Source organism: Zophobas morio, unplaced genomic scaffold (assembly GCF_036711695.1).
Source record: "Zophobas morio isolate AGI-343-1 ecotype UQ-CSIRO unplaced genomic scaffold, CSIRO_AGI_Zmor_V1 ptg000018l, whole genome shotgun sequence".
Taxonomy (NCBI): Eukaryota; Metazoa; Arthropoda; class Insecta; order Coleoptera; family Tenebrionidae; genus Zophobas; species Zophobas morio.
Window position 1 is genome coordinate 5181662 of NW_026972123.1, and position 24569 is coordinate 5206230.

The 24569-nt window shown below is 32.5% G+C and overlaps 1 protein-coding gene across 1 annotated transcript in view; it reads left to right on the forward strand.

The window, feature by feature from the left end:
* Nucleotides 1–24569, forward strand: part of LOC135130877 (retinoic acid receptor RXR-alpha-B) — a 101367-nt gene that overhangs the window by 25578 nt on the left and 51220 nt on the right. Inside the window, exons 2-3 of the mRNA XM_064058327.1 lie at nt 2635–2920; nt 23056–23160. Of these exons, the coding sequence (XP_063914397.1) occupies nt 2635–2920; nt 23056–23160 (391 nt within the window). The remainder of the gene's footprint in view (nt 1–2634; nt 2921–23055; nt 23161–24569) is intronic.

Consider the following 24569-nt stretch of genomic DNA (forward strand, 5'->3'; position numbering starts at 1 on the left):
TGCTTCGTCGAGCAGAGAGTGAGGTCTATGCGCGTCTTTCCTACTTTAAAGGTTGGTTCCTTGCCGTCATTAAGCACCACTAGGTCGTTTTCTGCCATCCAGTCGGCGAGTAGGTCGCCCCTCTCGTCATTTTTCTGTGACCCCCATATGGTATTATGTGCGTTGAAATCGCCACCTATCACTGTACATCCTTTATTGTTCCCTTTTATGCTGGTTCCTAGTGCCTCCAAGCAGTCCGTAAAGTCTTTTATCTCGCAGTTTGGTGAAATATAAACCGAATAAATTACATTTTCCGCGTTTTTTATGTATGTAAACCCTTTTCCTTTTCCCCAGTTGTGCACTCTGAACGTTTTGTCTACTACCCTTATAAAAGTATCCTTATCTTTGTCGTGATAATCGTTCTTCTTTACTAATTTTTTATTTGGTTCTTGTCCTATTATTATTGAGACTTTCTTTTCTTTACTAGTTTTCTCCAGTATGTTTGTTGCCAATTGGCTTCTTTTTAGGTTTGTTTGTGTTACTCTCATAGCTTCTTATTGTGAATTCTCACTTATTCTTTTGTACCTAACTTTCCTTTCCGCCTGTCTATTCCGCAGTTCCTCCACTGCTTTTTTATATTTTTTACATTTCATGCTTCTTGCTGTATGTCCCTCCTCGTTACATACGTAACATTTCTGCGAAAAATTGAAGAAACGAAAAATGAAACTGTCTAAAAGTTGAAAAATCGTTAAACTTGAAACGACTAAAAATTAAAATTTTAAATTAAAAACCCGAATAAGTGATAACCAAGAAGTTATAAAATCAAAAAGTTTGAAATCTTACAGTTGTTGGATAGAAAAATTGCAAATAAAAAATCGAAAAACCAAAAAACGGACAATCGAATAATTGAAAAATTAGAAAACCCGAAAATGGAAAAATTAAATATCTAGAAACTGAAAAGTTATAATCGCCGAAACTACTGGACATTTTTTTTTTTGGAAATCGTGACAATTTATTAACATTGTTTTAATGATTATTGAACAATGATTAAATTTTATTTATTCATTGGCTTGACCTGAATTATCTTGACTTGATCTGACTTATTTTGACTTGATCTGACTTATCTTGACTTGATCTGACTTATCTTGACTTGACCTGACTTATCTAGACTTGACCTGACTTATCTAGACTTGACCTGACTTATCTTGACTTGACCTGACCTGACCGTACTTAACTTGACTTCGCCTGTCCTGACTTGACTAATTTTGACCTATTTTGGCTTGGCTTGATTCACCCTACATGACTTACCTTGAGTTGTCCTGACTTGACCTAACCTGCCTAATTTGCCCCGACATGACTTAACTTACCTTGTCCCGACTTATTGACACGACCTACCTGGCCTGGCCTGATGTGACTTACATTGACCTGACCTGTTTTCGTTATTTTGACTTGACCTGTTCTGTCTTGACCTGACCTTGCCCATGTTGACTTAACCTGGCTGACTTGACTGACTTGAACTGACTTATCTTGACTTGACCTATCATGACGACTCAAACTGACCTAACCTATCCTGACCTGACTTATCTTGACCCGAGCTGTCCTAAATAGACTTGTTCTCAACTGCTCTGTCCTGACCAGACATGTTCTGATCTGCACTGAACTAACTTCATCTGACCTGACCTGACCTTACCTGACCTGACTTATCTTGACTTGACCTATTTTGACTTGACTTACCTTGTCGTAACTTGTCTTGTCCTGACTTGACCTGACTTGTCTTGACCTGACTTAGCTTGATCTAATTTATCTTGACCTGACTTATCTTGACTTGACCTATGTTGACCTGACCTATGTAGACCTGACCTATGTAGACCTGGCCTATGTAGACCTGACCTACGTAGACCTGATCTATGTAGACCTGACCTATCTTGACCTGACCTATCTTGACCTGACTTACCTTGACCCGACTTATCTTGACATAACTTATCCTTAGTTGACTTGTGTTGACCTGACTTGTTCCGACTTGTCTTGTGGCGATTTATCCTGATTCGACTTGTCTTAACCCGATTTATCTTGACCTAACTTGCCTTGATGTGACTTGTACTGACTTGACTTACTGTGCGCTGATTTACCGTGACCTGACTTCCCATGACCCGACTTACTGTGACCTCACTTACTGTGACTTGACTTACCGTGATCTGACTTACCGTGACCTGTCTTATCTTAACTTAACTTACTGGCACGACATGTCTTGTCCTGACCTGACTTATCTTGACCGGATCTGTCCTGATCTGATTTGTCCTCCTGACTTGTTCTGACCTTCCCTGTCCTGACCAGACTTGTTCTGATGTGTCCTGAACTGACTTGACCTGCCTCATTTTGACTTGACTTATCTTCATCTCTATTCTCTTGACCTGACTTATCTTGACATGTCTTATTCTGACTTAACTTGTCCTGATCTGACTTGTGACCTGACTTTAATTGTGGTTTTTTTAATTAGCCTGACTGTTTCATAAAAATAATGATATCGAGCGTAATAAAACAGTGCGGACGAAATTCCAATCCTCATTGAATTAGTTCCAAGTTTTCGCGAAATTCCGCGTTTTCGACAAGAAATCCTATTCTAAAAATATTTGAAACGTGTTTTTCCTGTTTCAGCCCTCAGTCTGGACCAGAACCTATCCATGAATAGTCTGGGAGCTCCGCAGTCGCCCCTGGACATGAAACCGGACGCCTCGACTCTGGGCCAATTCAGTCCGCAGGGTCCCAACAGTCCGGTTTCGTTCTCGATGGGACACGGGAGCCTCTTGAGTCCTTCGGGAAATGCAGCAAATAAGAGTTCTTCCGGGTCGGCATATCCCCCCAATCATCCCCTCAGCGGTTCAAAACATCTGTGTTCGATCTGTGGGGACAGGGCGAGCGGGAAACACTATGGGGTGTACAGGTGAGCAAGAAAATCACAAAAATAAATGGAAGGTCGATTATGACAGATCAAACATCCAAGTTGATTTGTATGCGTTTCAGTATCGTTGTGTTTTTGTGTCGGTATTTTTCTCTGATTAGTAATGCAGTCTGCCAATACCGTCAAGTTTTTGAGTGGAAGGAACACGCCCATAAGAACTCGATTGACCAGTTATGGGTGATTTCCATGCACAAGGACTAAATCGGTTGTAAAATTAAAGGTACAAAGCTGCCGATATATGGATCGAGAGGTTTGTTTTTCTTTTTGAAATAATGTATACGAGTGGAGCCGATAATGTCCATTTTCATCTTGTGGCAAGGACATAAGTATAAATATAGACGTTGTAAAATCAAACATTGAAGGTGCGGATTTAAGCGAATCATTTATACATTGTGATGGTTCAGTTCTAATTTGAAAGTTGGAGATATAAATTTTTCATTTTTTGAATCTTAGAATTTTTAAACAAAAAAAAATCTTCATGTAGTAGTATAGTGTTTATATGGATTTTCACACGAATTATTATAATAACACGGACAATTCATCACGCAAGCTAAATTAAATTTAATAATGGTATCCATCCAACGAAATGTGGAGATGTCCACCTTATTTTTTTAATTTAATTATAAATAAACAATCCTCTTTCGACAATGCAGGTAGAAAATATTTTTCGCAGGTTATTACTAAAGTCCAAAATTGTCTACTTTAGTTCACATTGTCGTATCACACTTTTTTTATTTAACGATTTTCTAAAGAAATAGCTTTCTATTTGTGGTGTCGTATTTTTCGTTTTAATAATACAGAATTTATTTTTTCGTATGAAAAAGTTCTATGGTTACATTTATCGATATTTATTAAACAAAAACTGTTATTATAAATAATCGTTTTGGGTCATTAATGATTCATGACTAATTGATGAGTGGGAAACCCTATTTTCGTAATGAATGAAAACTTCACTTCTATCCATGGTCTATAATGGAAATTTTTTTTAACTGCGATCATTATTTTATGTAGCTATTGATTAGGAAAGTAGTTTAGGTCATGTTAATCATTAAAATAACTTTGTGTTGTTATTATAGCAAAGTAGTACGAGGAATTACTTTCGTTTTAGTTTTCTGATAAAAAATTACAATAGTGATGGATGGGAAAAATGACCCCAAGTATTCCATTGCCGAACGGAAAAATACGTGTTTTTGCCCCTGAATCCCAATATTGGATTGAATATTCCAGGTATAGATATCGCATTACGTTGGGAAATTTTAATAATAAACTATTATTGGTTTACGATCTGCACAACATTAGTTCTATTATTGTACTTCAGTTATATTTCTAAAATTTTGCGTGTAATTGTTTACAGAATGTAATTTTTTTTCATAGCTACCGGAATCCTATTTTTTTCGCATGTCTGTTGGCCATTTTATTGACAGAATTTACTTATAGACTAGACAGTAAAACGCCAACGAAAATTTGGCTAAGCATTGGTTCCAAAAAATTCAAAAATTTCCGAGCTGAAATTTATACGTCGCAAGTGATTTAGTAGCATCCATATTTTTAGCTTAATAGATCTGTGTTTTCGTTAAAAAAAAAACATTTGTTTGAAAACCTACTACCTACTTTAAAATTTGGCAAAATATTAGCATTGGTTTAGTACGCGTTATTCAAAAATGTTACTATACAGGGTGATCAAAAATGACATGTAAGCTCGATGGTGCGTTGTTACGAAGGCTCTGAAGAACTCAAAAACAGACGCCATTTTTGACAATTTTTATGGAAATTTTACACTCTAGTAATTTCTTCAACTTTGAAGTTTATTATTTTCAAAAATTTTTTTTTTTTGAGTTTTTGAGAGCCTTATTAACAACGTACCATCGAGCTTATACGTCATTTTTGTATCACCCTGTAGAAATTTGTATGGAAAAGTATAGGCTGAGATGTAATATTCGTTGAACTTTGGCAGTGCTTCTGTTTTTTATCGCTTTTTTAATCACGTTTTTGTCGCAATTTTTGGTTATTTTTTTGTTGTCGTATTTCTTGTAGTTTTTTTTTTGTTGGTATTTTTTTCGCTGTATCTCACCTTCCTTAGTTGTTTTTTGGATTTGCGGTTTATCCCATTTTCCGCCTATTTTGTCGACTTTTTTAACGCATTTTTTGGTCATTTTTGTCGTTTTTAGTCGTTTTGGCGCTTTTTTATCTTTTGTAATATTTTTAACGATTTATCAGTTTTTTCAATTTTTCGGTGTATCGTCTATTCGATTTCTCGATTTTTCAGTTTTTCTGTGATTCAATTTTTAGATTTTTCGATTTATGAATTTGTCAGTTTTACAATTTTTCAGTTTCTCATTTCTTGTTTTCAATTCTTCAATTTTTCGACTTTTCGATATTTTGGTTTTCACATTTAGCGATTCCTCGATCTTTCAGTTTATCAGTTCTTCAATTTTTTCGATTTTTCCAGATTTTAAATTTTCAATTTTTCGGTTTATCGTCTATTCGATTTCGCGATTTTTCATTTTTTCTATGATTCAGTTTTGGATTTTTCAATTTTTCTTCGATATTTAAATTTCTCGATTTTTCGGTTTTTCAATCTAATGGATTTGTCAGTTTCGTGATATTTCAGTTTTAGGATTTTTTAATTCTTCGAGTTTTTATTTTAAGGTTTTTCCATTTTAAATTTATTATTTTTTGGATTTTTTTGAAGTTTAAGTTCTTTAATTTTTTGAATTTTTATACTATGATTTTTTTAATTTTTGGATTTCGCAGTCTTTCGATTTTTCTACTTCTCGGTTTTAGATTTTCCGGTTGTGAAAGTGTTTGAGGTTTTCCATTTTTCGGTTTTATATTTCCCGATTTTTCGGTTTTTTCAAAATCAAAGTACCTTTACATAGATTTGAAAAATAGATGAAAAATCGTGAACTAAAATAGAGAAAATCGGGAAAATAAAAAATAAAAATCAAGAATTTGAGAAATTGAAAAAACGAAAAATTAAAAAAATAATGAAAGTTGGAAAACGAAAAATTGTCATCAAAAATATGTAAAATCGAAAAATTGAAAAATTACATATTAGGAAATTAAAAAATTCAAGGAAGGAAAAATTGAAATATAAAAAAGTTGTGAAATTGAGTAATTGAAAAATAAAAATTAAAAACATCAAGAGCAAAATCAAAAGATCGAGAAAATGAAAAATAAAAATCAAGCACTTAATAAAAATTAAGAAAATGAAAAATTATAAATTAAGAAGTTAAAAAATTCAAGAAACGAAAAATTAAAACATCAAAAAATTGTGAAGTTCAGAAATTGAAAAATTAAAATCAAAAACTTGAAAAACTAAAAAAAAGAAAAATTGGTAAAACGGAAAAAAATTAAGAAACAAAAAAATCGAAAAAGTGCAAAATCAAAAATCGAGAAAATGAAAAATAAAATTCAAAAACTTGAAAAATTGAGAAAATGAAAAGTTGAACGAACAATCGAAAAATTAAAAAATAAGGAAAGATAAAAACAAAAAATTGTCATCAAAAAACGTAAAAGCGAAAAATTGAAGAATTAAAAATGAAAAAAATGAAAAATTATAAATTAAGGATTTAAAAAATTCAACAAAGGAAAAATTGAAATATAAAAAAACTGTAAAATTGAGAAATTGAAAAATAAAAATTAAAAACTTGAAAAACTGAAGAAACGAAAAAGTGATAAAACGGAACAAAATTAAGAAACTAAAAAATCAAAAAAGTGCATAATCAAAAAATCAAGAACTTGAGAAATTGAAAAAACGAAAAATTAAAAAAATAATGAAAGTTAGAAAACGGAAAATTGCCATCAAAAAAATATAAAATCGAAAAATTGAAAAATTACACATTAAGAATTTAAAAACTTCAAGGAAGGAAAAATTGAAATATAAAAAAATAGTGAAATTGGGAAATTGAAAAATTAAAATTAAAAACATCAAGGACAAAATCAAAAGATCGAGAAAATGAAAAATAAAAATCAAGAACTTAAAAAATTGAGAAAACGAAAAGTTGAACGATCGAAAAATTAAAAAATAGGAGCAGTTAAAAATCGAAAAATTGGAAAATTAAAAATTAAGAAAATGAAAAATTATAAATTAAGAAGTTAAAAAATTCAAGAAACGAAAAATTAAAATACAAAAAATTGTAAAGTTCAGAAATTTAAAAATTTAAATCAAAAACTTGAAAAATTAAAATCAAAAACTTGATTAATTAAAATCAAAAACTTGAAAAATTAAAAAAAAAATAAAAAATTGGTAAAACGGAAAAAAATTTAAGAAACTAAAAAATCGAAAAAGTGCAGAATCAAAAAATCGAGAGAATGGAAAATAAAATACAAGAACCTGAAAAATTGAGAAAACGAAAAGTTGAACAACCGAAAAATTAAAAAATAACGGAAGTTAAAAAAAAACGAAAAATTGTGGTCAAAAAACGTAAAATCGAAAAATTGAAGAATTAAAAATTAATAGAATGAAAAATAATTAAGAATTTAAAAAATTCAAGAAAGAAAAAATTGAAATATATTAATTGTAAAATTGAGAAATTGAAAAATAAAAATGAAAAACTTGAAAAACTGAAGAAACGAAAAATTGATAATACGGAATAAATTTAAGAAACTCAAAAATCGAAAATGTGCGAAATCAAAAAATCGAGAAAATGAAAAAAATATCAAGAACTTGAAAAATTGAACAATCGAAAAATCAAACAATAGGGGAAGTTAAAAATCGAAAAATTGAAAAACTCAAAATTAAGAAAGTGAAAAATTATAAATTAAGAACTTAAAAAATTCAAGAAACGAAAAATTAAAATAGATACTTGAAAAACTAAAGAAACGAAAAATTGATGAAACGGAAAAAAATTAAGAGACAAAAAAATCTAAAAATCAAGAACTTGAAAAATTTTATCAGTTTTTAAATCTTTCATTTTTTAATTTTTCAATTTTGGGCTATTTCGATGTTTCGAGCTTTTCATGTTTCGATTTTTCGATGATTCAGTTTTTTGATTTCTCGGTTTTTCGATTTTTCAGTTTCTCGTTTTCGCGATTTTCCAATTTTTTACCGCGTTTTTCGTCTTTTATCTTTTTGATCGTCTTCCATTCTCATCTTCTTATGTCGCCTTTTTTTGGTTGTCTTTTCTAGCGCAATTTTTTGGCCTGTCTTTTGTTGCCTCTTCTGGCAGCTTTTTGCAGCCTTTTTTATAAGTCACATATTTATCCCCCTTTTTAATTGCCGTTTTTGTCCTCCTTATAATACCATTTTTTGTAACGTTTTGTTTCATTATTTTTTCTGTTATTTTGTTCTCGTTTTTATTGTTCTTCTTCATGTCGTTTTTCTTGTCGTTTTTTTGGCGTGTTTTTGTTTCTTGCTTTTCATTCCCCTTTTTATTTGCCGATTTTCGTCGATTTTCGTGCCTTTTTTGTTGTCTCTGTAGTCTTTTTTTCGTTTTTTTGCCGTTTTTTTTATTTGCTTTTTGAATTTTTGCTTTATTAGTGTATTCCGATTTTTATCGCCCTTTTTATGCCTATTGTTCGTCCCTGGTTGTCGTTATTATATCGAGTTTTTTTTTCCACCTCCTTTTTTTCGATTTTTTTTTAGAAGACTTGTCAAATTTTGTCGTTTTTTTAACTTTTGCCACTTTTTTAAATTTTTTAACGCATTTTTTGTCTGCGTTTTTCGCTTTTCATCTTTTTGGTCGTCTTTTATTGTCATCTTTTGACCCGTTTTTCTGTTTTTTTTGTCGCTTCTTCTGCTGCCTTTTTTATTACTTTTTCTCCCGCTTTTTTTATTGTCCTTTTTGACGATTTTTTGTTCCCCTTAGTAGGCATTTTTTTGGTTTCTTTTTCTTGTTGCTTTTTGTGGCCTTTTTAGTCATTTTTCAGAGTTTTACTAGTTTTTTTTTGGATCTGTGGTTTATGTGTATTTAATTTTTATGGCTTTTTTTTCAACTTTTCTATCGCTTTTTTCTAGCCTTTTGGATTTTTTTAGTGGTCTTTTCTTTTTCGCTCTCATTTGCAAATTATTGGCGTTTTTTGGTTGCTTTTTTGACGCCTTTTTAATATTTTGTGTCGTCATTTTTCTCCTGTTATCTTTTTTTGCTTTTTATTGCCTTCTTTTTCGCTTTTTTGGGATCTTTTTTGTGTTTTGTTGGTGACGTTTTTGTCTTGCTTGACGTTTTTCTTCTCCCTGTGAAAAAATTAATAAAGATATAATACTTTCAAAATTATTTTGAATACTCATTTTATGTACTCAACAGCAAGAATTAAAATATGGTAAAATATCGAAATGAAAAATAAAATTTTGAGTCTTCTAGCTTTGGATCCAAGGATTTAAAAAAAAAACACTTAAAAATTGTTAAACGCTAAGCAATATTTGTTGGTTCATTCCCACTTACAAATTGATGACGTCATTTCAAAATTTTTCCAGGTTTACTGGTTTTCTAGGTTTTCACTCTAGATATGAAAAAATCAGGCCAACTAAAACCTGTCAGACTTTTAATTGCGAAGATGGATGACGTCATTTTGAAAAATCATTAATTAGATATTCGTAATTTTTTTATTGCTTTATTTTCGTTAGTTAATTGAAATGACTTCGTTGTGTGGAAACACTCATACTATAAAGGCGAGAAAAATTCTGTGTGAGTAAATTTTTTACATGCATTGTATAAAAGTCCCTGAAATTTTATTCAAATGCACTAGAACAAAAAACGCTCGGAGACATTGCGATAGCGAACCATAAAAAACAAGGAATTAAAATTAGTATCTCACCTTGAAACTAAAAAAATAAATTTCGCCAATTTCGTTCTCGTGCGGTAATGAGTTAATTTACATTACCGCACCAGTGCGGCGCTCATTTCTCATTTGTTACCACAAAGTAACCTTTCCGTCCACTTGAACTGGTTTCGTACAAATTCCATCAGTCATAGAAAAAAAATCGCAACGACCATTAACGACAAACACGTGTTTACGTCTTGAGGTCGAACAAACCCAAACAGCGAGCCCATAACTAACGCGAATTTCCCACACGTTTCGCATCCTCCGGTCCCCATTCCGGATTTTGGCCCCAAAAGCGGCCCATCCGCGACGTTCTTGGTCATGGGTTGACAGTGACAAGTGCACCATGACCATGGCCTCTCGCACATACACCATTAATGTTGCATCACAGTGACCTTGTGCCGACTACAAACTAGTCGGTGATGATCATTATGGCAAACGAATGTCCTGCCCACGAGCCGTGAATCCTGTGGTGCCTTCAATACGTTGCGTAGATGTCATTATTTCTGGCGTTCCGCGAAAAAACGCCAATTTGCGATTTTTTCCCCAATTATACAGCGAGTTTCGAAAACAAATTACCGGCAATTGTGACGACGTTTTAGTAAATTGGCGATTCTTTCGCGGTGACGTCATTTTCGTGGGAGGGAGATTTGGAGGTGTCGGTGTCTTCGAGATTGAGGTAAACATATTGCGTGCAAATAAATCGTGGATTATACGTGATTCATGGTACGTCGTGATTGTTTTTGACTACTGGTTTTGGATTTTTGTGGTCAAGAAGTAGGTTTAGGTGTGAAAAATACAGGTTCTGGTTGTTCAAAGCGGAAGGTCTTCGAGTAGTTCAGTGTTTAGGCAATGAGCTCATGTGGAAATGTATTAATCAACTATTTTTAGGCTTTTCGAAACCGTATATTTATTTCATTCTAGTTAAATATTTTTTCAAGGTGGTACCATTTTTCGGAACGGAATGAATAAATAAATTTGGGTTATTGTTCTGACCAAACTCTCTACTTTTACGTTTTCTCGATCTTTCATGACCCCTGGAGTACGAAAAAATAAGTCTACCGTTTCCGTCTGTCTGTCTGTTTGTTTGCCGTCTTGATTTTTATTAGACAGATAATCTCCCAAAGAACTGGGCTGATTTTTGTCAAATTTTGTATTTATATTAGGAATATCATGTAGATGGTAAAACGCGAACCAAAATTTGTCTAATCATCGCCACCAATAATGTGATGACGCCATTTCAAAATTGTACAAAGAAAATGGGTTTTAAATTGTTTAAAATAACGTAGTCATACACATGTAGTTTATGACTCCGTGTTGAGTTTTTACCCAAAACGTCCAGATTTTTGGAAAAAAATTAAAATTATAAAACAATATTTTGCAATTTAATTTTTAATCAAAATGTATTTGTTTATCTCCTCCAAAAAATTGATGACGTCATCTCAAAATAAATCCTATCTAAAATGTGCAAAATATTTACCACTGCATTCATATCTTTTAAATTTGCTTAAACAGGGTGCTCAAAAAAAAAATGAATGCGTGAAGTTATCATAAGCATGGTAATTTTTTGATCAACAATGTATTTGCTCGTCCCCCCTAAAAAATTGATAACGTCACCTCAAAATATTGTTGAATATATTATATATATTTTGCAATCATGGGTCCGAGCCTAATTGCCAAATCGATATTTCCTTATACAAATTTTCCATTTTAAACATGTTTTAAATTTCATGTTGTGAAAAGAAGTGTAGAGATATTAAAACAAAAAGGCAAAATGAAGGCCCGCCCACCCACCCCATCTCAATTCTGATGATTTTTTTTATTCGCCGTGAACAAAGAGGGCGGAGCTTAACTGCACAATTCTTATTCCTTACAAGAAATTTAAAACATGAGGATCGTGTGGTTGAAAGAATTCTATGTACATTAAGAAATTAAACGCAAAACATTAATCCCGCCCACCCACCCCATCTCAATTGTGATGATTTTTTTATTCTTAGAAACTTTAAACACATTTAACATGGTAAAATTTTGTAAGGAAATATGGATTTTGCTGTTAAGAAAAATCATCACAATTGAGACAGGGCGGGTGGGCGGGGCTTATATTTTCCCTCTTTTCTCAATATACGTAGTCGTCTTTTCAGAACAAAAAAACTTAAAACATGTTTAAAATGGTACATTCTTGTAAACAAATATGGATCTTGCAATTAAGCTCCGCCCCCCAGCTTACGACAATTAAAAAAATCATCAGAATTACGATAGGGCGGGTGGGCGGGGCTTATATTTTGCTATTTTTGTCTTAATATACATAGCTGTCTTTTCAGCACAAGAAACTTAGAACATTGAAAAAATGGTACATTTTTGTAAGGACATATGGATTTTGCAATCATGGGGCCGAGCCTAATTGCAAAATCGATGTTTCCTTATACAAATTTTCCATTTTAAACATGTTTTAAATTTCATGTTGTGAAAAGAAGTCTACACATATTAAAACAAAACGGCAAAATGAAGGCCCGCCCACCCACCCCATCTCAATTCTGATGATTTTTTTTTATTCGCCGTGAACAAAGAGGGCGAAACTTAACTGTACAATTCTTATTCCTTTACAAGAAATTTAAAACATGAGGCTCGTGTTGTTTAAAGAATTCAATGTACATTAAGAAAATAAACGCAAAATATTAACCCCGCCCACCCACCCCATCTCAATTGTGATGATTTTTTTATTCTTAGAAACTTAAAACACATTTTAAGTGGTAAAATTTTGTAAGGAAATATGGATTTTGCTGTTAAGCTCTGCCCCTTTGGTTCATGGCGAATAAGAAAAATTATCACAATTGAGACAGGGCTGGTGGGCGGGGCTTATATTTTCCCTCTTTTCTCAATATACGTAGTCGTCTTTTCAGAACAAAAAACTTAAAACATGTTTAAAATGGTTAGTTCTTGTAAACAAATATGTGTCTTGCAATTAAGCCCCGCCCCTCAGCTTACGACAAATAAAAAATCATCAGAATTAAGATAGGGCGGGTGGGCGGGGCTTATATTTTGCTATTTTTGTCTTAATATACATAGCTGTCTTTTCAGCACAAGAAACTTAGAACATTGAAAAAATGGTACATTTTTGTAAGGACATATGGATTTTGCAATCATGGGGCCGAGCCTAATTGCAAAATCGATATTTCCTTATACAAATTTTCCATTTTAAACATGTTTTAAATTTCATGTTGTGAAAATAAGTCTACACATATTAAAAGACAAAGGCAAAATGAAGGCCCGCCCACCCGCCCTGTCTCAACTGGAATGATTTTTTTTATTCGCCGTTAACCAAGAGGGCGGAGCTTAACTGCACAATTCTTATTCCTTTACAAGAAATTTAAAACATGAGGATCGTGTTCAAAGAATTCTATGTACATTAAGAAAATAAACGCAAAATATTAACCCCGCCCACCCACCCCATCTCAATTGTGATGACTTTTTTATTCTTAGAACTTAAAACACATTTAACATGGTAAAATTTTGTAAGGAAATACGAATTTTGTAGTTAAGCTCTGCCCCTTTGGTTCATGGCGAATAAGAAAAATCATCACAATTGAGACAGGGCGGGTGGGCGGGGCTTATATTTTCCCTCTTTTCTCAATATACGTAGTCGTCTTTTCAGAACAAAAAATTTAAAACATGTTTAAAATGGTAAATTCTTGTAAACAAATAAGGATCTTGCAATTAAGCCCCGCCCCTCTTATTTTGCCATTTTCGTCTTGATATACATAGCCGTCTTTTCACCACAAGAAACTTAGAACATTGAAAAAATGGTACATTTTTGTGAGGACATATGGATTTTGCAATCATGGGTCCGAGCCTAATTGCAAAATCGATATTTCCTTATAAAAATTTTCCATTTTAAACATGTTTTAAATTACATGTTGTGAAAAGAAGTCTGCACATATTAAGAAAATAAAAGGCAAAATAAATCCTATCTTAAATGTGCAAAATATGATGAGTCTATTCCTGTGATTTATTTTTAATATATAATTAATATTTTTTAAATTTACTTGTACAAGGTGTTTCAGAAAAATTAATGACAGAGTTGTTAAAAAATAAATATCCAATCAGATTTAGGAATTTAACTCGTTACTATGGAAATATGCAATGTAACACCTTTTAGAATTAACAAGTTTTTACAAGCTTAATAGAGGCAAAACTATTTTATCTTAGCAAGTGCTAGCCCCGCCCACCCATCCCCTACTTCCTCAGATTTATATCATTTGCCAAAATCAGTCTTATCTTAGCAAGTACTAGCCCCGCCTACCCACCCACCCTCTATTTTCTCAGAGGGTATGGCGTTTGCCAAATCAGTCTTATCTGAGCAAGTGCTAGCCCCGCCCACCCACCCCTATTTTCTTAGAAAATATGTCATTTCCCAAAATAAGACTTATCTTAGCAAATACTACCGTCTGAGAAAATAAAGGACGGGTGAGGGGGGCTAGTACTTGCTAACATAAGTCTTATTTTGGCAAGACATATCCTCTGAGAAAACAGGGGGCGGGTGGGCGGGGCTAGTACTTGGTAAGATTAAACTGATTTTGGCAAATGACATATTCTTCGAGAAAATAGGGGGCGGGGCTAGTACTTGGTAATACAAGACTGATTTTGGCAGATGACAGATCCCCTGGGAAAAATAGGGGGCGGGTGGGCGGGCCTAATATTTTTTAAGTTAAAACTGATTTCGCCCCTATTTATTTTGTAAAAACTTGCGAAATTTAAAGGTGTTAAATTACAAATTTAGACCAATTTATTTTTTTTAATGAAACCATGTATTTCTAAAGATTTAGATTTTTTTTTTACTTCTCGAGCGTAAGCTAAGGAAGTGTTGTGAATGAGTCTCTGTTAACTAAAAATTTGGCTAATCATCCCTGCCATTTTCAAAATTTTAGGTGTGTAAATGTTACTTAAATTTTATAAAATAAGATAATCCTATACTTGTGGTTTATGAATCCGTGTTGAGTTTTTACTCTAGATGTCAAGAGTTAAAAAAAAATCAAAATTGTATAAGATTTTTCAGTTGAACTTTCAGACTGCAAAAAGTTATCGCAAACATGCTAAATCGTAAATGCTGACGTCATTTTACAATTTTGTCGAAATTTTATAAAATTACATAGTCTTGCATGTGTGATTTATGAGTACGTGTTGCGTTTTGCTGAGAAATTGAGAATATCCACATTTTTTCGCTTTGGTTGTCTAGTTAACGAAAATCGCAAAATCAGATTTTATAATTTATTATACTTAAGGTGCGAGGGTAGTTGTAGGAATTATATAGTGGGGCTCCTAGGCCAAGTCAAATGAGGTTAAATAATTTGTCTTAGTAGACCTGACTCTGGCGACGATCCCCCTTGTCTTTTGGGCTATATAAATGTCGATTTATTCGTCCGTGATTTATTTAGTATCGTGCAAAGAAATGACAGCATATGATAAGTGATCATATATCTATTATTATTAATAAAAAATGTTTCTGTTCATTAAATAATGCTGAAGATATTTACCACTGCAGACGAAAAAAACTGCCAGGTGTGGGATTCGAACTCACGCTCTCTTTCGAGAATCAGAGCTTAAATCTGACGCCTTGGACCGTTCAGCCAATGGAAAAAGATGATTTTCAACGCAGGAGGGGTGGGATGGATTATTTATTCTTAAAAAAAAAATAAATATTAAAAGAGCTTGCAAATTTTAGCAACCTCCTGCATGAATCAGTTTAAACATTTCAAATTTTCACACATTTTTGTCAAAAAATTTTGAACAAAATTCCATTTATATTGACGGAATTTTTAAATGTGACAATTTTTATATAAAAATGCAAAACAACAATTTTGGGTGTAATTTTCAAATTAGCGTAACTTTTCAAAAAGATGTAGGTTTGAAAAAATCGGGTGATTTTTTAAAATTTGGGTCTAATTGATCATGTTTTAGAGTTAAAATTACAACTTTAAAAAATAAGATTTTAACTTTTTTGCAAAGTGTGACAATCGTTTTTTTTTTATTCGGTCAAACTTGTGATTTTCTGTGTTCAGTTTAAAAATTTCCAGAGTGCAACTATATATTTTGTTTTTCTTTTTGTCGTTTTGTGAAAATTCGATGTGGAAATGTTTACAGATCTTCACGTTTTGATAAATGTGGCATAATAACAAAATTGCATTTATTCATATTTGAAAAGAAATTGCTCTTGGGACGTTGAATAAATATTTTTTGAGGACCTCAAACTCGCAAGACGTAGCAAGAAGCTTTTGATAATTATTATATTCCAGACATCAAAAAACTGAAAGTCGATCGAGCGCATAATTGAAGGGTGCTACAAAAAACTGGCCTGCGTTTTTCTGACAAAACTTCCTTTGTCAGGAAATTTAGATGAATAAAATACGACCTGACATGCGCAGGATGTTTGCCTACGCTCAAAGACTGTGGGAAGTAGAGTGGAAAAACTTTGGGAAGAACACACCAATAAAAAGTCGCAGTAGACGTAAAAAAAATCCGGACTTGCCATTTTAAGGGGAGGAAACTACTGATTCGTTACAGAAATGCATAATAAGCCCTTCAAAGCTGTCTAGATTTCCATTTAAAAACAGATTTCCAAAGTCACCAAACAATACCGTGCAAGCCAATAAAGTTATAAATAAAACATTATAATTTATAAAAGTCATTGTCTGAACCCCACGGATGCCTAAATTTACCTTTGAATTTCCTAACATTAATGAGACAACACAAAAATAAATATGCAGGATATGTTGACCTCACTTCAACCAGTTCTGTGAGAAATGACACGTAAAATGTCCAGTTTTTGAAATACGACATTTCCAAAAACAACTCTGTTTTTGTAACGTATATTATTAACTCTTTAATTACACAAACCCATTCCCAGAATGCGATTTGAAAAAACACAAAAATAAAAAAGTGGGTCGCTTACCCTTGGCAAATGCTTTATAGCCGCTTCGTATTACCATGCAAACTAGCAAAGCACATTTTTGTCAAGTCGAATCGCCATAAAAATATGAAATCAAATAAATTTTATCGTCGTGGGTGTAGTCAAAGCCTGCCGTAAAATGTCAGCAAGTGTGGCAATGAAATTTCAAAGATTGCGAAGACGGATTTAGAGCGGATTGTCTAGAACTGCAAATAACAAAAAAAGAATATAAAAGGATAGGTGTAGTCTGGAAATTGCGTGTCATGTCACTCAAACTCGGTTGTTGTTTGTGTCACGTGTTGTAGTAAACACTAAAGCAATTCATTGGCATGCACGGTGGAAATGGCACGGAATCTGGGAAAACGTCGATAATGTCGCGAATACGAGGGACGGAGGGAAAGTTCGGTCTGGTGTCCGAAATTAAGCTTAGGAAATTATTAACCGATCGATCAAGATTAAATTGTAGTTTTCTTGTTACACTTCTTTAAATAAAGACAATTTGTACTTTTTTTTAGAGATTCTTTGAAATTCTTTCATATAATTAGATGCCAGGTTCTCGATTTTTTTTTCAGTTTTTTTCAAAAATAAAACACCAGGAACCCCAAGATTTTTCTAAATTAAAGAAAAGCACACCAAGGACCTTTCAACTTCTTTAAAACATTTTCGGAAACAAAACACCAGAAATCTCTGAGCTCCTTATAAACTCTTTCAAAAATTAGACACCAGGGATCCAAAAATCTTTTACGTCAAAAAAGGATACTACAGACTTCTAAAAGTCTTTGAAACTTTGAGAAGTCGAAAAATTAGATACTAGGGGTCTCCAGGATTTTTTAAAACTTTTTCGTAAAATTAGATACCAAGAATCTCGAGAATTCTTTCAGATTTTTTTAAATTAAAAACGAGACCAGGAGCCCCAAAAATCTTTTACATTAAAAAAAGGGTACTAGAGGAAACTTTGAAAAATTAGACACTCGGAGTTCCCAAGATTCTTTGAAACTCTTTCCTAAAATTAGATATGCTATCAAGGATCCCGAGAATTTTTGCAATTTTTTTCAAAAACAAAGTACCAGGAGTCCCGGAAATTTTTTGAAACTCTTTCATACACTTTGATGCCAGGGTCCCGATTTTTTTAAATTTTTTTCAAAAATAAACCAGGAACTCCCAAGATTTTTCTATATTAAAGAGAAGCACACCAAGGACCTTTCAGCTCTTTTAAAACATTTTCAAAAACAAAACACCAGAAATCTCTGAGGTCCTTTTAAACTCTTTCAAAAATTAGACACAAGGTATCCAAAAATCTTTTACGTCAAAAAAGGACACTAGAGACTTACTTCTAAGAGTCTTTGAAACTTTGAAAAGTTGAAAAATTAGATACTAGGGGTCTCCAGGATTTTTTAAAACTTTCGTAAAATTAGATACCAAGGATCTCGAGATTTCTTTCAGATTTTTTAAATTAAAAACGAGACCAGGAGCCCCAAAAATCTTTTACATTAAAAAAAGGGTACTAGAGGAAACCTTGAAAAATTAGACACTCGGAGTTCCCAAGATTCTTTGAAACACTTTCGTAAAATTAAGTATGATATCAAGGATTCCGAGGATTTTTTCAATTTTTTCCAAAAACAAAGTACCAAGTGTCCCTGAAATTCTTTGAAACTCTTCATACAATTAGGTGCCAGGGTTTTTCAAAAATAAAACACCAGAAACCCCAAGATTTTTCTACATTAAAGAAAAGCACACCAAGGACCTTTCAGCTTCTTTAAAACATTTTCAAAAACAAAACACCTGAAATCTCTGAGCTCCTTTTAAACTCTTTCAAAAATTAGACACGACGGATCCAAAAATCTTTTACGTCAAAGAAGAACACTAGAGACTTTTGAGGCTCTTTGAAACTTTGAAAAGTTGAAAAATTAGATACTGGGGGTCACCAGGATTTTTAAAATTTTTTTCGTAAAACTAGATACCAAGGATCTTGAGAATTCTTTCAGATTTTTTTAAGTAAAAAACGACAACAGGAGCTCCAAAAGACTTTCACATTAAAAAAAAAGTTCCTAGAGGAAACTTTGAAAAATTAGAGACTTGCAGTTCCCAAGATTCTTTGAAACTCTTTCGTAAAATTAGATATGATATCAAGGATTCCGAGGATTTTTTCAATTTTTTCCAAAAACAAAGTACCAGGTGTCCCTGAAATTCTTTGAAACTCTTTCATACAATTAGGTGCCAGGGTTTTCAAAAATAAAACACCAGAAACCCCAAGATTTTTCTGCATTCAAGAAAAGCACACCAAGGACCTTTCAGTGTCTTTAAAACTTAAAAAAAGACACCAGAATTCAGATTGTTTTTTAACTTTTTCAAAATTTAGACATTAGGGATCTAAAAATCTTGAAAATCTTTTCAAATTCTTTCAAAAATAAAACTGCAGGAGCCCCAAAAATCTTTTACATCAAAAATGGATACAAGACACTACTAAGAGTTTTTGAAACGTTGAAAAGTTGAAAAAATAGATACTAGGAATCTCCAAGATTCTTTAATACTTTTTCGTAAAATTAGATACCAAGGATCCCGATAATTTTTTTAGATTTTGTTAATCAAAAATGAGACCAAGAGCCCCAAAAGTCTTCCACATTGAAAAAAAAAGGCACTGGAGGAAACTTTCAAAAATTAGGTACTTCCCAACATTTTTTGAAACTCTTTCGTATAATGAAATATTTCTTTTTTTTTTTTCAAAAAGGAGATCAGGGGACGCTGGATTATTCTATATTAAAGAAAAGCACACCAAGAGCCTTTAATCTTCTTTAAAACTTTTTCAAAAACAAAACACCAGAAATCTCTGAGCTTCTTTTAAACTCTTTCAAAAATTAGACACAAGGGATCCAAAAATCGTTTACGTCAAAAAAGGGCACTAGAGACTTCTGAGACTCTTTGAAACTTTGAAAAGTTGAAAAATTAGATACTGGGGGTCTCCAGGATTTTTTAAATTTTTTTCGTAAAACTAGATACCAAAGATCTCGAGAATTCTTTCAGATTTTTTTAAATTAAAAACGACACCAGGAGTCCCAAAAGTCTTTCGCATAAAAAAAAAGTGTACTAGAGGAAACTTTGAAAAATTAAAACAAAAAAAAAGTACCAGAAGTCCCTGAGATTCTTTGAAACTCTTTCATACACTTTGATGCCAGGGTCCCGATTTTTTTCAGTTTTTTTTTCAAAAAAAAAAAACACTAAAAACCCCAAGATTTTTCTACATTAAAAAAAAAGCACACCAAGGGCCTTTCAGTGTCTTTAAAACTAAAAAAAAAAGACACCAGAATTTAGATTGTTTTTTAACTTTTTCAAAATTTAGACATTTGGGATCTAAAAATCTTGAAAATCTTTTCAAATTCTTTCAAAAATAAAACTGCAGGAGCCTCAAAAATCTTTTACATCAAAAAAGGATACAAGATACTACTAAGAGTTTTTGAAAAGTTGAAAAAATAGATACTAGGAATCTCCAAGATTCTTTAATACTTTTTCGTAAAATTAGATACCAAGGATCCCGATAATTTTTTTAGATTTTGTTAATCAAAAATGACACCAAGATCCCCAAAAGTCTTCCACATTGAAAAAAAAAGGCACTGGGGGAAACTTTGAAAAATTAGATACTTCCCAAGATTCTTGAAACTCTTTCGTATAATGAAATATTTCTTTTTTTTTTCAAAAAGGAGACCAGGGACGCTGGATTGTTCTATATTAAAGAAAAGCACACCAAGAGCCTTTAATCTTCTTTAAAACTTTTTCAAAAACAAAACACCAGAAATCTCTGAGCTTCTTTTGAACTCTTTCAAAAATTAGGCACAAGGAATGCAAAAATCTTGAAAATGTTTTCAAATTCTTTCAGAAATGAAACTCCAGGAGCCCCAAGAATCTTTTATATCAAAAAATGACACTATAGACTTACTTCTGAGAAACTTTGAAAAGTTGAAAAATGAGACACTAGGATACTAGGAATCTCCAACATTCCTTAGAACCTTTTCGTAAAATCAGATACCAAAGATCCCTAGAATTTTTTCATTAGACCAGAAGCCCCAAAAGTCTTTCACATTAAAAAAAGGACACTAGAGGAAACTTTGAAAAATCAGATACTTGGAGTTCCCAAGATCCTTTGAAATTCTTTTGTAAACTTTTTGAAAAGTAAACACCAGAAGATCCAAGAATCTTCCACTTCAAAAAAAACACGAAGGGTGCTTGAGAATTTTTGGAACTATTTCAAAAGCCCTTGAGGTTTTTTCGAACTATTTCAAAAGCAAAACCAAGAGCCCTAAAAATCTTTCAAATTAAAAAAGGATGGGACCCCGAAGATTATTTGAAACTTTCAAAAATCAGATATTAAGAGTCCCCAAGATCTGAATTTCTTTCGTAAAATTAGATAGGTACCAGGGATTCTTTAAAACTATTTTAAAAACAAAACCCCAGGAGTCCCTAATATCCCAGATTTTTACGAATTCTTGCAATAATAAAACACGCAAAGACTTTTACTGTTAAAAAAAAACTTAGTCTACAGTAATTTGGACAGAACTTCCCTCACCCCTGGAGAACGTCAATTAAACAAGTTCAGTTTCTTAAAAAAATTATAAAATTTGATTTTGTGTACTTTTACTTATGACAAAAAAGGGGAAAAGTGCCTTCAAAATTGTCCAAAATTCTTTCACCAAGGACTCTTAACATTCTTTCAAACTCTAAGACAAAACACAAGGGATCCTAAAAATTCTTCCATAATCTTAAGAAAAACATTAGGCGGCCCTAAGATCTCGTCAGCGTTCAAAAACGACCAGAAGTCCTTCAGATTGTTTGGAAATCAGAAATTAGATATCGAGGGTCTGAAAATATGAAAAGTGTTTTCAAATTCTTTCAAGAATAAAACACCAAGAGCCCCAAGTCTTTCAAATTAAAAAAGGATATTAGGGACTCCTAAGATTCTTTGAAAGTTTCAAAAATTAGATACTAGGTTTCTTTGGAAGCTCTTTTATAATTGCAGATATCAAGAATCAAAAATCCGAGAATTTTTGAAAAATTTTTCAAAAATAAAACAATCAATAAAACAAATTGGGTTTCTTAGATGAGTTATGAAATTTGATTTTGTAATTTTTTTTTTAATTATGAAACGAGAAAGAGAAAAAACTGTCTTAAGAATTCTTTCGCATTACCAAAAATGCCAGTAGGAATAAATTCCTACTACTACTGAACATTTTTTTTTTTTTGTTATTTAAAACACTTGTTACCTGTTTTACGAAGTTGATTGGTGCCGGTTGACAGAATGTGTGGAAGGTGTTGGCATTTTTGAGAGCTTTCCATGATTACCATAATTAATTATAAATTATAATGTTACGAGTATGACGTTTGTTAATAGGACTGCGGGTCCCGTTTATAAATATCCCAAGTGGTTTCTCAGATACTGTCTGAAATTTGAATTTGGTATTAATAAAAAATTTCTTTTATCTTTTTTATTAATTTAACATGAATAAACTTTGAATAGTGTTCTGTTCCAGTCTAGTGACGTTCCCAAAGGATCGCGTCGATCCCTCACCCCAACATATCCTTCTTTATAGTCAGCCCTTAATAACAAGTCGTAACTTTGTATCCTGGAATGTGATCACAACACCAGGTTTCACTCCCACCACGATCCATTCCAACAAAATCCTCCAACGTCTGGCGGTCATTCCATTTATTGGGTTTTACTGCGGGGTGCTATAAACTATTTAAAGAATCAAATCAATAATCACACTATAATTTCAATTGGACTGTACAAGTGTGTTCAACCCGAATCAATGACAGCGCCATCTAGCAATTCGTCTTCATACAATCTCGATTCTTGAAACCATAGATATTTTTTTTAAATTGAGTGCAGCCAATTATGCAAATCTAGTCACAGGTAGAGCCCGTACTCCTCTCCATTCATCGCCCAACCTTGAGCAGTCACTTACAAAATCCCGAATTAGACCAGCCGAAAACCATCTATTTGTAATTTTGACAGCCGTAGCCAGATGAATGATGGTTTGATTTTTCGCCTATCCTATAATGGCCTCTTTTAATGAGAACAACACCACTTAAACGAAAGTTTTTGTGTAAAATACGAGACCTTGAGTTCGCCTCTCCTATTCAATTTTTTTCCCGCTTCCATTATTAACAATTCTAACGAGAGTAGCAGTGGAAGAACAGGTCGATGGGATTAATTCGAGAGAATTAATTTAATTGTGCATGTATTAATGTGTTTTTTTCGCCGGAATTTATTAATAACAATTCCGTCGAGCGTGAGTGGAACCGAGTTTTAATATAACATAATGCGGGCGATAATGGCCAATAAATAATTATTGACGTTCAAGGATGCTCACGATTCTTCGGAATTGCATAAACGAGTTGCATAATTTTTCGCTTGTTGCAGCTGCGAAGGATGCAAGGGGTTCTTCAAGAGGACTGTGAGGAAGGACCTGTCGTACGCGTGCAGGGAGGACAAGAACTGCATCATCGACAAGAGGCAGAGGAACAGGTGAACAACTTTATTTAAACACAAAAGGATTTTATTTTCGCTGTTCGATCCGGTGACGCTTTAACCTTTATTCAGGAGTTGATGATCTTTCCTTTACATAATTATGTTTATCACCTGAGGTTAATGTCGCGTTGTGTGTAACGAACTCAAAATATACCGGTAAATTATTATCTCATGCATTTTTATGTTCGAAACGAGATTTTTCGTCGATTCTTTTTGATGTGACGTCGACGGCTTATTGAGAACTTTTGAGCATATTCGCTTTTTCAAGGTACGATATTGACGTTGCATGGAACTCGTGTAACGAGTTTTTTCCAGATTGTGTTCGCTTTCTATAGCTTTGCTGAATATTGGATGTTCCAGGGACTAAACAAATTGAATAAAAAATTGGTCGGAAGATTTCGACGCCTCGGAATTTTACTCGGTTGTGTATTTAAGCGATCGATGTTACCAGTTATGAGATGAGTAAATCGAGTATTACGTAACTACGAGACCAAATTAAACTCCGTGCTTTTATTTTTACACATAGTATCTTTTCAAAATTATTTCTATTTTCGAAAAATTTCAACTGTTATCAAAATTACGACTGTTTTGACCAAATTTTAAAATTATTTTAAGAGATATTTCCGTAGATTTAAACCTCCAGAAGTTACTTTTGGCCTCGGTTTTTCGAAAAGTCCTACCATTTTTCTAAAACAGTCTGACCAAAAAATATGTAATTTTTTTTATCAAATTAAAAAAAAATAATTTCAACTGGAATATTGCCAAAATCGTGCTTCGGGACCATAAACAAGGTACTTTTTTTGAATGAATAATTCGAGATCTAACCCATAGTTTTTTGAGGATTTTTAAGTAATTACCCGTTTTGAAAATTTTGACTTTTTCAATTTGCAAAATTTTAGCTTTTTCGATCTCAAGATTTTTCAGTGCTTCCATTATTCTAAAATATAAATAAAAGTTGATAACAATAGGTACAATAATTTCGGAGATTTTTCTCTGAATTTTTCGATTATTCAAATTTTGAAGTTTCTAAATTTTATTTTTCGATTTCTCAATTTCTCGATTAATCTTTTTTGTTTTTTTGACTTTTCGACTTCTCGATTTTTCAGTTTTTCACTTCAATTTTTCGATTTTTAAAATTTTCGGTTTTTCTATTTCTCATTTTTCAGTGTTTCGATTCTTCAGTTTTTTTATTTTTTCATTTCTCGATTTTTCGATTTCTCAATCTTTTACTTTTTTCATAGATTTTTCAATTTTTTGATTTTTTGATACTTCAATTTTTTATTTTTTGATTTTTCAGTTTTAGATTTTTCAATTTTTGATTCTCGATTTTTTAATTTTTCGACATTGTAATTTTTCAGTTTTCAAATTTTTAGTCTTCGATTTCCCGATTTTTCATATTTTCGATA